Source organism: Dendronephthya gigantea, unplaced genomic scaffold (assembly GCF_004324835.1).
Source record: "Dendronephthya gigantea isolate DGI-Jeju-01 unplaced genomic scaffold, DenGig_1.0 000005F, whole genome shotgun sequence".
Lineage (NCBI taxonomy): Eukaryota > Metazoa > Cnidaria > Anthozoa > Malacalcyonacea > Nephtheidae > Dendronephthya > Dendronephthya gigantea.
The window spans coordinates 735,034-751,304 of record NW_021163015.1 but is presented as its reverse complement, the minus strand read 5'-3'; the positions used below and the strand labels follow the sequence as shown (position 1 = coordinate 751,304).

Here is a 16,271-nt window from a genome sequence, read left to right as displayed (position 1 = left end):
CTTTCGACGATCAGGGAACTGGAGAAAATCTCACTTTTGATAGAAATCAGGAAATTCTCAGCGGTTACACGATTTACAGCTTTCAGAAACGAAACGGGCACTACAGGTACAGACCTGTGGGGATTTGGAATGGACACCTTCAGTTGAATTCGTCGCAGTTAAGTTGGCCCACGAACGGAAGCGACCCCCCTGATTCCACGTGTAGTGATGATTGCATGAATGGGTATTACCGTCATAAGAGAGGTAACCACGATATACATTGTTGCTGGACGTGCGAGGAGTGTCACCCGCGTGACTTTGTCCAAAACAATACGTGTTCCCCATGCCCGTTTGGCACGGTGCCCAACATAAACCAAACTGGCTGTGAAGCACTTCCGTCGCTGAGCGCGTTCTCCAGGGGTTCGTCACAAGCCATGCTAACCGTCTCGATGGTCGGCTTGGTGTTCGTCATTATAACAACCGTGATATTCTTCCGAAATAGCAGCGTCCCATTGATAAAGGCCTCCAGTCGTGAACTCTCTGGTATTATACTCATGGGTCTGGCCCTCCTCTTTATCTTCCCCTGGTTGTTGGTGGCGAAACCCACACCCTCGTTGTGCATATGTCGACCAATAGTCCTCGGCGTCGCGTTGGCGTCTTGTTACGCGCCGCTTTTCATGAAAATCCTTCGCATTTACCGGATCTTTAAAAGTGCGCGAAAGTCGGCCGGTAAGCCCATATTGATCAGTCCTGCATCCCAGGTCCTTATTGCAGTTGGCCTGATAACCATCCAGATACTATTCTCGCTTATATCGTTCTTCCCCACACCGCCGGAGCCTGTTGACCGCGAAATGCACAGCGGGAAATCCTTGTTCACGGAATGTTCGATGGAAAAGGATGTCTTTGCGACACTGTTATCTTACAACATGTTCCTTATGGTCCTGTGTACAGTGATGGCTTTCAAAACACGCAAGTTCCCGAGAAATTTCAACGAGGCAAAATACATTGGCTTCACAATGTACTTCACTTGTTTTGTGTGGATAATATTCTTTCCATCTTATCTCAGTTCTGGGGATGGTCTTCATCGGGTCATCTGGGAAAGCAGCGCCGTGGTCTTAATCGGTTGGATTACCTTAATTGGGTTGTTTGGCCCGAAAATTTGTCACATATTGCTTGGTACCAGTTTGTTGGACACCTCGGACCAGCTCGCAGTGACAAACAACACCGTCTCGCAGGCGGCTGTCGTGACGACAACTTGTAACAAAGATTCTACCCTGGATACCATGCATACAAAACGGGGTGATGAGTTGAACAAGAGTATGACGAGGGTGCAAAAGGTGAACATAGGCGAACAGGGAGCTGAAACGACCTCTTGTTAATAAGCCCCATTTGCACGAGCAGGTTTTCCAGGTTGGCAATTTTCTTTGGCTTTGAAAATTACCTTCGATCCGTTTCGTCGAAATGCATTTGGCATGACAAACGTCTTTCAGATCCTCCATTCGCAGACGGGTAAAATGTCATAATGAAAATTGTTAACGAAAATTTGCGCGTGTAATTATTTGAACAGGGCTTTAATGACGATTGCAATTTTACATAATCCCGCGATTTACCATTTAACAGCCTGGTATAATGCTCCCCTGCTAACAAATTATATCGTCGTTGGTTTATACATGATAAAATACCATACAATGGGCACTTGTGAACTTGTGAACGCATTACTTGCAGTGAACGAGTCCTCCTTTGAAATATATTGATGATGACTAATTAACATTGAGTAAAACCTGCTTGAAATGTGCTTGAAATGTGAATTACCGTAGCATGCATATGATAATAGACTTTGGGGGATGATTTTCATTATTCAATATTTATGAAATGTACAGTAATTGGGATTGGGTTACTAGCGGTGTATAGTGATTTTTTACTCTATTATTACAGTGGATATTACTACAAATAATAGAAGTTTGGGATTATGAATTTCAGGTCGACAATTTCTATTGATCTCTGTTAATTCCTAGAAATGAGAAGGTATGACGTAGCGGTATTGCGTAGACGTCCATGGTGTGCGATATTGCATTGTAGTATATACATTCTAATGATTTGTCTCATCCAGTATTGAATTTTTAGAGAATTTTCACAATACAATTGCATTTCCTAACGGCAAATAATGTACGTCACTTTTTGCCACTTTTGGTATTTTTTGCAACGATATTTGGGTTTATGGAATGAGCATGCGCAATGGTAGTCCCAACGGTTGTCAAAGACGCTTGTTTGGCGGCGGATTTCAAAATACTTTTACAACAAAATAGAACGTTCTGAAAATCCCGAGGGAACTTCTTTTGAGAACATTTTGTGAAGTGTAACATGTAGTTTGCACAGACAAGGTCTTTCTCTCAAATTTAGCGTCGCGTTTCCTTGCTAGACGAGACGAAGTATTGGAGTTTCAGGTGTTTTAAACTTCGACACAGTCTGGAACTTTGTGATCTTTGTACAAATATTTTGACTCAAAGGTGATAATGTCAGTAAAATCATAGCTTCTTAAACTTGTATAAAAGGTAAGACAGTTATTTCGATGAACTAATATGTTTACTAATGTTATAATTTGTTGAAAAAGTGACAATGTCCAACATTGTTAAAGTGACTAAACTTACCGGATGCTTTGAGTGTTTTATATGCCAATTTTTAAATTTAGAAATTCAAATCCATGTATTAAATATCATAGCTGGCACAATTATAGAGCACCCAGACTTAGGTTAGTTGATTACGTTTGGATTAAGATGTGTTTTAGGTGCTGTTGATAAATGTATCCAATAATTTTGGTCTCCTGAACTTCTTAATGAATATGAGATATTGGAGCTTAGAAAATTTGAAACATGAAATTCAGGACAATTTCTAAATCAAATTCTCTCTGATTGATATGATAGAACCAGTAGATCTTCCTTATAATGATGTCAAATGCTGAAAACCTGATGTAACAAATTTTTTGCAACATTAGACTTTTCATGTTCAAAACCATTATGAGAAAGGTCAAGGACATTAAAGCTTTGTTTAACAAGACCATTTACTTCATATGCAATACATGTGGCCAAACATTTATGCATACGCTAGTTTGCCGGCCCATGGATGTGCAGACAGGGCCGTAACTAGAACGATAATTGGGGGGTGTTTATTCATATATTCAGTTTTGCCCGACGGATTTCTATTGTAAGCTATTGCACTTACAAAAGAAACCCGTCAGGCAGAACTGGCTATATGAGTATAAACACCCCCCTAATTACCGTTCTAGTTACAGCCCTGTGCTCAGACAACATATAGTCTTTATATTTGCCTGATTGTGACTTCAGGGATAATTCTACTCTTGCTATGTAATGTGTGGCTATATGTAATATGCCGCTGTATGTTGTAATTTAACACAAATAAACCTTAGCAAGAATGACATCCAAATTTTATTTTACAGTCTGTACAATGGCAGGAGAACAACCATTGTCCCAGACTGAGATACTCCAAAAACTGGAAAGAGTTGGCAATTTGGAGTCAGTGGTCACAGAGCAACGCATGAGGATGGAAAAACTAAAGACAACATATGAAATGTTGAAAGCTGAACACATTCAACTTCAAGAGGTTTGCAAACATTATTTCACTAGTAAAGTGTAATCCTTAACCCATTACTGTAGTTTTGTAATATATCACATGTTGAATTTGGTTTCTTTTCTTCCATCCTGAAGCAAAAAGAACGAAGTGAGAGAGCTTCAACTGATGCAAGGGAAGAAATGAAAGAAATGCAAAAGCAATGTCAAGATCTCATCACAAGAACGAGAACAGAGAAAGATGCTAAGATTCAAGAATGTGAAGAACTCAGATCTCAGGTATGATTCATGAATTGATTTAGAGTTTCTAGTATTGCCATTTGTTCTAAAGTGTGGTCTGCCTTTAAAAAGCTCATTCCTGATCATTTAACCAAATAAATTAAGAGTTCTTTATTATTAAATGTGGGAAACTATTAGGCAGCGGTTTCTACCATTCCCTAAGAGGAAATTGTACTCCAGTGTAAATGTTTAGAAATATGAATGACATTATGTTTATTCTGCATGTATGTATTGCATTGAATTTATAACATGACATTACACAGCCTTGCCGAAAAGACTATTTATGCAGACCTGTGTTTTTAGGTTTTCACACCTCAGAAAATGGAAATCCTGAGGATGCGATTGCAAAGTGAAATTGAGCAACCCTACAGACAGGTACATTTAATTTTGAAAAGAATTTCTAGAATTTTTCCACTTCCACATGCAAAAAGGGGCATGATATAATCATAGGCAGCCCAGACTTTGACTTGCGCGTGTGATACTCGCGCGCGTGTCGCGCTTACGTTGTTTACTTCGTCTATATATTATGACGTCATAATATATAGACGAAGTAAACAACGTAAGCGCGACACGCGCGCGAGCATAGAGATTATAAATAAAACTAGAGGGGGCATCGAGGAGAAATTGGGGAGCGCGTTAATGGGGGGCAAATTCAAGTCCCGGATGTTCACTCATTCACGATGTCCGAGGCCAAAATATGTCGTTTTTAACGAGTTTTTTTTATTTCTAAATGGTTTTTTCCCATAAAATATCATTTCAGGATATCTAAGGTAGTAAAACCAGTTCCAAAAAACACTGTTTTTCCTTAAAAAACCGGCAAAGCGACCTGAAAAATGAATATAATTTTTTTAATACAAATTTTAGTTGTTGCTAACGTGGTTGCTAAGGAGGCATTGATCTAGCCAATCAGCGCTTGGCTTAGTATCCGGGACTTGAATTTGCCCCCCATTATCGCGCTCCCTTTTTTGACTGATGTTTCCACTGAGCTATATAATAATTCCTGGAGGACCGGCTCGTCATTTTTCGGTAACTTCGCCGCCATCTTTTTGAAGCCGAAAACATGGCGGACTTCGCCCTTCTGCGCATGCGTAGAAGCTCTGCTGACGCCACATGGTCCTAAATGGCTATGGTAGTTACCACTGACCAGGCTCAAATCTGAGCCCGCTTCGAAAACATTCCCCTCCTGGATTTTTTTAAAAAAATTTATTTTGTGCGAAACCTTGTTGTTCTCGATATATTTTATTAACTATGATACGAAAAAAAATTATTTCAAGATGTATACAAGTCGTACACGTTGTTTTTACCAATACCAGGCCAAATAAGTATTCATAACTTCAAAAAATATGGAAAAAACGTCAACTACCTCACCGGTAATTTTCATTTTTCCGAGTTTAATTGATTTATTCATGTTTAATATTTTACAATCCGCATGAAATCCAATTGATTTTTGAACTTCTAGAGGAAACATCTAAGAATTTCTAAACTTTTTGTATGCCAGAAATTGCTTGGATCTTTTATGGAGATAAATTGAAGTTTTCTAAACTCTAATGCATTTATCAACATTTTATGTGCAAAAAATACAATTTCAGCTAAGCCATATTTGATTTCTAGCATTGCTCATTTAGCATTCCTGACCATGGATGCACCTTGATACAGTGTAATACCTGTGATATTGTCCATTATGACAATGATTAGTACATATTGAGAATTGTACTTCAGAAATTATAGCTGATATGTTACCAACTGGTGTAGGTTTTCTTTTACTGCAGTTACAGTGATTTCATGTTTCAAAGGAACTTTCACAATGAAATGGGGCTTATTCACTCTCAATTATGCTGAATTATCCCCATTAACTAGCTCTTTTGGGGGGAGGAATGATTTAGGAAATTATTTAAGAAGGGTTACTTGTTATTGATTTGAGACACAATCCACACAATGAGTCAATGTTTGTATTGATTTATTTGAATTAAACTGTAAGAAAAAGGTTAAAATTAAATCAATATGGCATAATCAATGAGCAGCTAATGTGTATGATACATTGCATTTTGCTCTAATTCAATATTTCAGAACAAAGGAATGAAAGGATGCAAGCCATCTCTTGCTTTTTTCCAACTGGCATCATATTCCTGCAAAATAAAAGAAATCTGATAAGTCTCACAGTACTCAATTTAGTCCACCCTTTATTAATAGTTACAAAGTGAGTACAAGTTACAGAAATTATAGCTATTAAGTAAACCATGATAAATCCTGCCAAAGATTAGGCTTGAACTGCCACTCCACTGACTCCAGTGGTTGTTAAATAACCTGCCTGAACCCCTGCCAGGTCAGACTAGTATGTCTTGTTCAGCTAAAAATATACAGTCTGCCACATACCCACAAACTTATAACTTGTATAAATTCTACAATTCTACTAAAAGTTTGGCTGTTTGAAAAAATTGCATTATGAAAATTTACCAAAAAGGCTGACACAAAAAACTAGTTCACTGTAACATACCAATAAAACTTGAATTAATAATTATAATGAAATCAAAAAATGTTGTTGGCAAAAATTTTTGCTTTTCATAACAGAAGTTTTGATAGACTTACTGGCTTTGAGCTTTAATTTTGAGTCGTATATTAGTTATATACTAAAGTCCAGACGGAAGAAACGAAAATATTTCAAAAAGATTACCTGATTCTCTTCCGATAAAACATTTACTACATCACAAGAATTCATCACAAGTAGATCAAGAAACCACAGCTTCGCTTAATTTGTAAAACTGGGAAAGCCCGGAAACGAAGAAACAATTTTAATTTATTATTTTAAAAACAAAAAGTTAGGAAAAAATTATTCACCGAAAACCAAAAGTATTTTTTATCAAAAACCAGGAGGGAGATGACTCAATTTTTGTCTTTGGATCGCAGTTTGTCAGCGGTAACTACCCAGGCCATTTAGGACCATGTGGCGTCAGCAAAGCCTAAAATCCGCCATCTTTTTGGCTTCACTTGATGATGGCGAGCCGGTCCTCCAGGAATTATTATATAGCTCAGTGGATGTTTCTGATACCAATGCCTCCTCTAGTGTTATTTATAATCTCTATGCGCGCGAGTATCACACGCGCAAGTCAAAGTCTGGGCTGCCTATGATAAAATCAACTTTAAAGAATATTTGTTTTTTAATAGAGGCTAGAGGCATTGGAAAATGAACTTCAGAAAAGTAAAAGGTGATTATTAGATAGATGTTTGTTGTGAGAAATTATTGCGAGCAGGAAAATTTATTGTTAAATTTAAATCCTTCAGCAATTTCAACAAACTCCGTTACGACTATTCCTTTCTGAAGTCCGAATACGAACACGAGCATTCGCAATATCAAAGAATTCAGGACGAAGTAAAAAGTCAATATGAAACACAGGTGAGTTCCACGGTCTTTTGAGTTTAACACATAGCAGACCCAACCAGATTCATTACCAGTAAGTTTGATATATACAAACTAGCTGAGACTGCTGAGTTATTAAGAAAAGAGTTATATCTACTATTAAAGTACAGTACATAGCTCTTGCAATACATTAAATCGATGGTATATTGACATAATTTTATGGAAAGTCTTCACATAATATTATCTTACAATCCAGCCATGCAGAAAAACCCGAAAGGTTGAAGACTTTTTTGCCAATCTTCCTGAACATTTCACCTGAATATATATTTCGCACGGTTTAAGAATCAAGATTCAAGAACAACAACAACATATGAACGAAGGTTACACGGAGTTTGATTGGTCCGTCAGTTTTTGCGGAGCCAATAAAACTTCGTTTAACATCAGACTTTCCAGTGACGATTTTCTACGTAGTCGGTACGTAGAATACGGGAATAAAAACCTCGGGTGTTTTTCATAGATCGCGAACCTACAACGAGAACGCGATTCCTTGATGAAGAAACATGAAGACATGAACGATTCACAGCGCGTGCGTACACTGCAGAGAGAGAATACGCAGGTTTGTAACACAATAAACAGGCTCAGGCCCAATGCTCAGGCCCAATGAATAACGATAATCTGTCGTCGCTCCAGTATATATCCACGTCAGTGTCTGTGATGAACTGCACTTTCTCGCCTTTGGTATATTATAAAAGGCCTTGGGGTGGGGTACAAGCACAAACTATTAAAGCAATACTATATTCGACCATGGTCGAATATGCCATTCATACCATTTTCCGGTATATTCAACCATGGTCGATTATGTACCACGGTTATTATTATCCGGCGTATTCGACCATGGTCCAGTATACCGTTTTCCGGTCATATTCGATGCTTCCAAGTTGCAAGTTTATATAGATTTGTATATGAGCACCAAACATGCTTGAAACTTTACATAGGACCAGCATTTGACCATTAAAACAGCGTGATAATCCATGGTCGAGTATACCGTTTTCCGGCCATATTCGATGCCTGTAAGTTGCAACTTTATATAGATGTTTGTATATGAGCACCAAACATGCTTGAAACTTTACATAGGACCAGCATTTGACCATTTAACCTGCGTGGTTATCGATATCAAAATATTTGACATCATAACCAAAGCATGGTTATATTGTTTAATGTTTGTATATGAGCACGAAGCATGCTTGCAACTTTACATAGGACCCGAAATAGACCATTTAACCAGCGTGGTTATCCATATCAAAATATTTGACATCATAACCAAAGCATGGTTATATTGTTTAATGTTTGTATATGAGATAGATAGATAGTTTATTAAGAAACAATTACATTGCAGCTATAATAACTGAATTGCGTAATTGATGTATATGAGCACGAAGCATGCTTGCAACTTTACATAGGACCCGAAATAGACCATTTAACCAGCGTGGTTATCCATATCAAAATATTTGACATCATAACCAAAGCATGGTTATATTGTTTAATGTTTGTATATGAGCACGAAGCATGCTTGCAACTTTACAAAGTATCTACTATTTCCCAATAATCCCCCAATCGCGCGATAAAACTAAGCTGATTTTGAAAAAGTGCATAAGTCTTTTGTCATATGCGTTGATAATGTCAACTTCATAAAGTAGCTCAGTATTCCATGCATTGCAAAGCTATGAAATCTGTAAATTCATTGAACCTGCAGATGACATGACAATGACCATGACCATGACCATTTCTTTTGTACAGCTCAATCTGAAGGTGAAAAGTTTGTTAAATGAACTGGAGGAACTAAGAGAGAAGAGAGAGGCTGCTGGCTTGCAGTCCGATCATGTAAGTACATGCATGCACTATTTCAATTAACAATTTAAGAAGCTGTTTACATGAGCCCGGTTACCCGAGATTCAACGAAGCGTGAGAGGACTTTGAGGTATTGAAATAAGTCTTTATGACACCAAACAAGCACATGCTATTGTTGTGGTGTTTATACGATTGCCAGGATCATGTTATCTGCTCATTTCAATACTTCAAAATCATCTCATGATTCGTTGAATCTCGGGTAACCGGGCTCATGTAAGCAACCCCTAAGTGAAGTACATTTGACTCCGCTTCGAAATTCAAAGTTGAAAATCTAAGAGTTTTGGATGATGTCGTAAGCTGTATGGTGGACTCACGCATGTCAGATTTAACAGTCATATGATATTATTTTAGGTGTCTAAACTTCAAGCACGACAGCTGGCCGAATCCACGGCTCACTGCAAAGAATTGGAGGTAAAAAACGTTCTATAATAAGCTTTGGGGAAAACAACAAAAATTAAAAATTTAATTTTCCCGCCAAAACTGTCCGGACTGAGGGTTAGTAACATCTCAGGGACCAATCAAAATTCCCACTTGGACCAGCTTTCTATATAACAATAATTACGGTTACTATATATGTTTCTTCTATAGAGTGAAATTGAGTCGGTAAATGCCCAGTGTCGGCGTCTTCGAACCGAGAAAGAAAAGGGTGACAAGCAACTGGTATGTGAATGGACATCATCTTGACGTTAATGTATTGCATAGGTAAATCTTAAATCTTACTCTACATAACCATCATATTTTGTGATATAATTTTAGGACCAGACGAACAACCAGGTCTATGAACTGGAGAATGAATGTAATAGATTGAAGGGGTATGTATACAAAACAATTACTTACTAGAATAAGTCTATATATACATTTATGGTCGAGCTTATATTTTTAAAGGCATCGGTACACCCTCTATATACCAGGGACCGGTTGTTCGAAAGGCGTTCAGCTTAAATGTAAATTGTTTAATTGTCAATGGAAGTACATATTAAATGCGTAAGATACAGGTTCAGTCATTCACAAGATCTGAATGAGAGTATTTTTAAACTTTGGCTTATCCACCGTTTAAGCTAAACGCCTTTCGAACAACCGGCCCGAGTGTTTTTACATCTCTCATTGCAACTTACTTTATTTGTCTCTCTGCACGCAAAGCGGACTCCTGGACACAAATCACAAGCACAAAGTTGAAATAACAAACGTGAAAATGGAATTAACAAAGAACAGAGGGGATTTGGAACGCGATAGAGACAGCTTGAAACTGGAATGCGATTCATTGCGAAATAAAATTGCCGTCTTGGATAATACAGTTGAACATCTTAATGTTGTTATCAGTGAGAAGGTAGGCCTTTCTGAGGTCTGTTTACAACGGAATATTACTCGTTTATTTGCAAGCCGCGAGAATGATGCTTTATAGCAAATAGTTTCGTTCAACCAAGGTATTCTGAAGACTTGAACACAGCACCTGAACGCCAACATTTTTGCATGGCGTGACTGAATTGTCAAGCAATCTAAACTACATACACAAATTCACCTGGATTTCCACGCTTAGTTAATCTGTTGTTTCTCCTGCGCCAGGAACAGGACGTCTGTAAGCGGGAGCAAGCAGCCAAAGAAAAAGAGTGGGAGAAATTAAACAAAATGGAACAGAATAATTTGCAGTTAGAAGCTACAATAGCAGATTTAGAAAGGTACGTCTCAAGATTATTCATCAATTTTTTTAATCAATAAATTTTTAATTATTGTTTAATTTAACAGCTTTCAAGGAAGCTGACATACTAAATGATAACATTGCCGGAATAGTCAATCAAATTGAGCCAATGTGTTTAGATTTCATAATGAAAATGAGCCTTTTGCATAATAGACCAACTTTATAAGATCTAGGCAACAAGAAGGAAATCAATCACCACAGCTAGAAAGAGCATACCGAAATTAGTATAATTGCCAAGTCTGGCCGCAAAATGTCAAGTATTACGGAAAATGTAGCCATGCAAAGTAGCCAATTTTGTATACTTTTTTACAACGGCCGGAAGCGTTTAACTAGTTTAGTTACACACTTCCGGCCGTAGTAAAAAAGTATACAAAATTGCCAACTTCGCATGGCTATATTTTCCGTACTTTACAATATTTTGCAGCCAAACTTCATAATTTTATTAAATTTTGTATGCACTTTTCGGAAATTTCCTTTTTGTTGCCTGAATAAAAAGTTGGTCTATTATGCAAACGTCCATTAGCACATCTTTTTCACTCTTATTCGACAGAACAAAAGGTGAGGCACAAATTTCCCGCCACGAGGAAGTCAAGAAACTGGAAGAGGAATTGAGATCTGTACACGAGATTAAGGCAAGGAATAAGGATCATAACTGGACTGACTGCCCTACATGAATGACCTGCTCTAAAACTATAACAGCAACGTCCATTACCAAATCATATACCAAATGTTCATATATACCCACGTTATAACCTGTTATCCATGCAGTTTTTGACCTGACAACCAAGGGCATGTTGTATTAAGCCTGTTTAGCTTAAACGGTGGTTAAGTTCAAAATAGAAGGCAAGTCTATCGTTTTATTCAAGATGCAAACTAAATGTTTTTAACCTTAATACAAAGATACTGTTTACAACTACATATTCAGTGCATAATATTCAAGTTGACTCATTCAAGAGAGATCTAAGAGTGTTATTTAATTTTGACTTATCCACCGTTTAAGCTAAACGGGCTTGATACAACCGACCCCAGGCTTATGCAAGTGCATGTAGTTCTTTAATACAAAGTGCCATTATACATTTGTAGAGAGATATTGAACACGTTATACCATCTTGTTTCATTAATAATATTTTAATAAAAAAAATGAGAAAACTATTAAGTGATTGGTGTTGAATTAAAATCCCGTTTTAATTGAACAGGAAATTTTGGAACAAGAACTGTCCAGCATACGAAATCAGCTTAAACAAACGACAGACCGTTCAGAAGAACTAGAGAAGGTATTGCATGAATGACAGTCTTTAACATGTGAACGTCTTGGTTTAAATAAACGGAGGAATGTTGATTTTCCCAGGAGAGGGCTAAAACACAAGACTTGAAGGAGAAGCAACAGAAACTACAAACACAGCTTCAAAGGTATTTGTTTCGCGATGGAAACAGTGTGGCCGGGGTAATGGTGGGTAAAGAGTGATGCTGAGTACCTCTTTGTTAATGTACCTCTTAGTCCCGCTTATCCATTAGAATTTATTATCGTACATTTCAGGCCATGTTACACGGTGCAATTTTTCTTGCAACTTGCGATGCAATTCTACTTTTAAGAGATGTAAATTAGTTAAGAGTCTTTAAAATATATGTGTAAGAAGCGCTATAGAGCGTAATAAAGACAAAAGTTCGGTAGTTGCCAAATTTACATCTCTTAAAAGAAGAATTGCATTGCAGTAGCAAGAAAAATTAGACCGTGTAACAGGCCTTTTAGTCTAAAAAGGGGTTTCATTTCTTGACTACTCTAGTGTCCTCAACAGCGAGCAACAGTTAATGGCGGCAAATGAAAGACTAAAGAATACAGTTGATCTGCTAAACGATGAAATTGGTACGATATTATATGATGTTAATTTCATTATAATACAAGCTTATGTGAATATAAAGTTTACAGTCAGTTGTCATACATAGCTAAAGTGTAAAATAATTCTGGTGAACTTTTGGGCCTTGTTAAAAGTTATTCAGAAATTGTTTATTCAGGAAACAGAGCCTCTAAATAATGGGTGTTTTAAAACCAACCTTTTAATGTACTTACATCATTTCCTTTCTATTGCTTATTATACCGTAAATGCCATGATTCGGCTATTATATTTAGGCATCGCCCGATCAGATTTGCAACATGCCCAGGAAGACCACGAGAAAGAGAGAGAGCAAACAAGGTAAGTCACGCACACACTGATATGAAATGAACTATATATATGGAACTATATAACTGGAATGACATCTGGTGGTAATGTAAACATGCCCATAACTTTCTCCAGCTGAAATTGATCCGAAATATTGGATTGGACATCAAATGGAGCCCATCGAAAAATAGCTATTTTCGGTGGAAATTTGTCATCGGCAAAATTTTCCAATCAACTGTCATTTGGCCAAGAAACAGCAATTTTCTTTAAATTTTTCTATTAACAAGTGGTGTTTCTCAATAGCTCCTGTTTTTTAAATGTTGCATAGCGTTCAGCGTGTTCAATATTTGCTGCCCATTGTCCCACCTATTGCCAGTGTGCTCTATATCTAAAGAGGTTCCATATTTATGGTTGATATTCTGTCACACACTACTCAGCCTGTACCCAATGTCTACGTGTTCGTTTTAAAGGAATTCGTTGAACGTTGAAAAAGATGCACTAGAGACGAAATACAACGAGAAACAGCAAAAAGTGTTGAATGAAGTGAAAGACGCAAAGAAGAAAATTGATGCTCTGGCCAAGGTATTGTGAATATATTTTAAGACCGTGATGTCTGGTAAGGCATGCCAAGCCATGAGAAGTTGTCGAATTTTGTATACTTTTGTATTACGACCGGAAGTTTGTAACTAATTTAGTCACAGGGTCGTTACACATTCCGTGCGTGATACAAAAGTATACAAAATATGCGAACTTCGCATGGCTATATTTTCCGCATTTTACAAAATTTCACAGCTAAACTTTGCATTTGCACTAATTTAAGTACGCTCTTTCCAGCTGTGGTGATTTATTTTCTTCTTATTACTTCGATCAAAAATTAGTCTAGAGGGCAAGTCGTCCATTAGAGTGGTATTTCTAAATGATTTATGGGTGTTTTGATAGAAAAGACAAAAATACAAACAGGAAATGGCTGACATGAAAGAGTCTATGAAATTGTTGAAGGCGAAGGAAGAAATGGCGAGAGCAGAAACCGAAGCAGTAAGGTTGGTATATTGATTATACTGTAGCTCCTTTACAGTTTACGTTTACCTCCCTCGGCCCTTTTTATTATTTTCCTGTTGGTACAACCATTTATAGGACAATGCGCAATTTCAGCCCGTTTTCCTGCGAGGCTTAACGCTTCTTTTTCTCTTGTAGAAAGAATATGGAAGTTGAAAATCAACGATTACGGAAACAGTTCGATCGAGTAATTATAAACACGCTTATTACAATGAGTTAGGGCCTAATTCCACGGGCGGTTTTTCTCACCGAAATGCGAAATATTTCGCCTGTTTCTTTTGAATTTCGACCACTTAAATATATTAATTCTGCTTCATTGCTCACAATTCAAAAGAAGCAGGCGAAATATTTCGCATTTCGCTTGAAAATTTAGTCCACAACACTAACGACTAGGCTAAATGGAAACCAGGCAATATACATACGCAGCATGTATATAGAGGAGACTTGGGCTGTTTTTGCGCACTTATGTATACAGAGTTTCTTTGGGGTGTTTTATGAACAAAACACGATCTCAAGAATTCATCCTGATTTTTAATTGGTTTTTGTTTTCATTCACTTCAGCTGAGGAAACGCCAGGTGGATTTCAGGAATATGCTAAACAACACAGATTCAGCATTTCCTCAAGCGATCACGAGCACACCGCTTAAGTTTTCTTCTCACGTGTTCGATCAGGTATAATAATGTTCATACTAGAACCCTCAATGTTGAACAATTATAAATAGACGTAATATAAAATCTAATATAAAAAGTCCTTATTAGAGAGAGGTTTCTGTATTAGAGGTGTATTTTGGGGACGTGGCCATATTAGAGAAAGAGCCTTGTGTATCTATTTTAAAGAGGGCGTTTGTATTGGAGAGAGATCTCTGTATTAGAGAAAGATGTCTGTATTAGAGAGATGTCTGTATTTTAGGATGGTGTCCGTATTAGAGAAAGATATTTTAGACAGAAATGTCTGTCTTAGAGTTACTCCGTATTAAAGAGAGTCTGTATTAGAAAGAGCAGAGCTAGATCTCCGTTTTAGAGAAAGGTGTCCGTATTAGTGACGAGAGAGAGAGAGATGCCTGCATGTGTTAGAGAGACGAGTCTGTGTTTGAGAGTGTTCGTATTATAGGGATATATTGGTCATAATAAAGAGTTGCCTGTGTTCGAGAAGTCAATTTTTGTTAACGGAGTATCCGTATTAAAGACTTTACCTTACTCCAGAGAGGTTCTCGTTTTCATTTCATAGGGGGGGGGGGGGTGTCCGTATCAAAAAAGAGCCCGTATTAGAAATGTGGCTGCGTGTGGCTGCTTTATCACAGATTTTTCATAGCTTATATATTATGTAACGCTTTCTCTATTCCATAGGAGCAACAACGGCAAGAAATCTCATCCGTACGAGATCGCCTGGATGACCTGGCAGAAAGTCAGCAAAGGCAAGCGGATAATCTCTTAGGGATGTCTGAACTGACGACCAGGACTAACCTCTATGAAGTTAAGTGAATCTCGTATAGTATTTCCTGTTTACATCGTGTTTATATAGAATATAATATATATTTTGTACAGATTTTTAAACTATACATCGTCGTAAATATCTCAATGCGTTCAAACAAACCGGCATATATTGCATGTCGACGGTAACGTGTACTGAATATTATACACCTCGTACACACATTTCCTGGGCTCGATTTATAGATTAAAGATTTCTCAGGTTCCTGTACAACTCATTTACATATAACATTGTTCTTGTCAAACCGTCGTCCAGAGCCCTGCTATTAGCGAGCTTTAGCAGTGACTACGAGTACGACTACGAGTACGAGATTCGTCATTCTCACGCGTTGTTTGCTTACGCCATCAGCCAAAACTCGTAGTCGTTGGGCTTTCGAGTACGAAGTTTATCAAAAAACTCGTACTCAAATGCCCGACGACTACGAGTTTTGACTGATAGCGTAAGCAAACAACGCGTGAGAATGACGAATCTCGTACTCGTAGTCGTACTCGTAGTCACTGCTAAAGCTCCCTATTATATAAAATTTACATTAAAATGGAAAACGAATTCCTGTGAATATAAATTAATAGAGAGCTTAATATACCTCGGTCTGCGGGTACGAGAAGCCATTCTTTTATCCATCGATTTCTTTGATTATTTCGGGATTTACCTCGATAATGCTTGTTATACTTTGGGCCTGTTTACATAGAGCGAGTTTTCCCGACTAGACGAGGTGAAAACTGCATATAATGAAAGACTAATCAGGTTAAGCTTTTGATGTGATGCG

The 16,271-nt window shown here is 37.5% G+C and overlaps 1 protein-coding gene across 2 annotated transcripts; it reads left to right on the top strand.

Moving 5' to 3' along the window:
• Positions 1-2,238: 2,238 nt before the first annotated feature.
• LOC114516163 (centrosomal protein of 83 kDa-like) lies at positions 2,239-15,605 on the top strand. 2 transcript variants are annotated; one of them, XM_028535561.1, is made up of 23 exons: positions 2,239-2,531; positions 3,434-3,597; positions 3,702-3,842; positions 4,146-4,217; positions 7,005-7,045; positions 7,122-7,233; positions 7,715-7,813; positions 8,995-9,078; positions 9,457-9,516; positions 9,694-9,765; positions 9,862-9,917; positions 10,246-10,432; positions 10,669-10,781; positions 11,352-11,433; positions 11,998-12,075; positions 12,150-12,211; positions 12,586-12,665; positions 12,930-12,993; positions 13,431-13,542; positions 13,900-14,000; positions 14,155-14,203; positions 14,578-14,688; positions 15,364-15,605. In XM_028535561.1, the coding sequence occupies exons 2-23, from the start codon at positions 3,442-3,444 to the stop codon at positions 15,496-15,498; spliced, it is 2,067 nt and encodes a 688-aa protein (XP_028391362.1). In that variant the 5' UTR covers positions 2,239-2,531; positions 3,434-3,441; the 3' UTR covers positions 15,499-15,605. The 2 variants fall into 2 exon arrangements, with proteins under 2 accessions (XP_028391362.1, XP_028391363.1); XM_028535562.1 differs by lacking the exon at positions 2,239-2,531 and adding an exon at positions 2,673-2,728.
• The last annotated feature ends 666 nt before the right edge of the window (positions 15,606-16,271 follow it).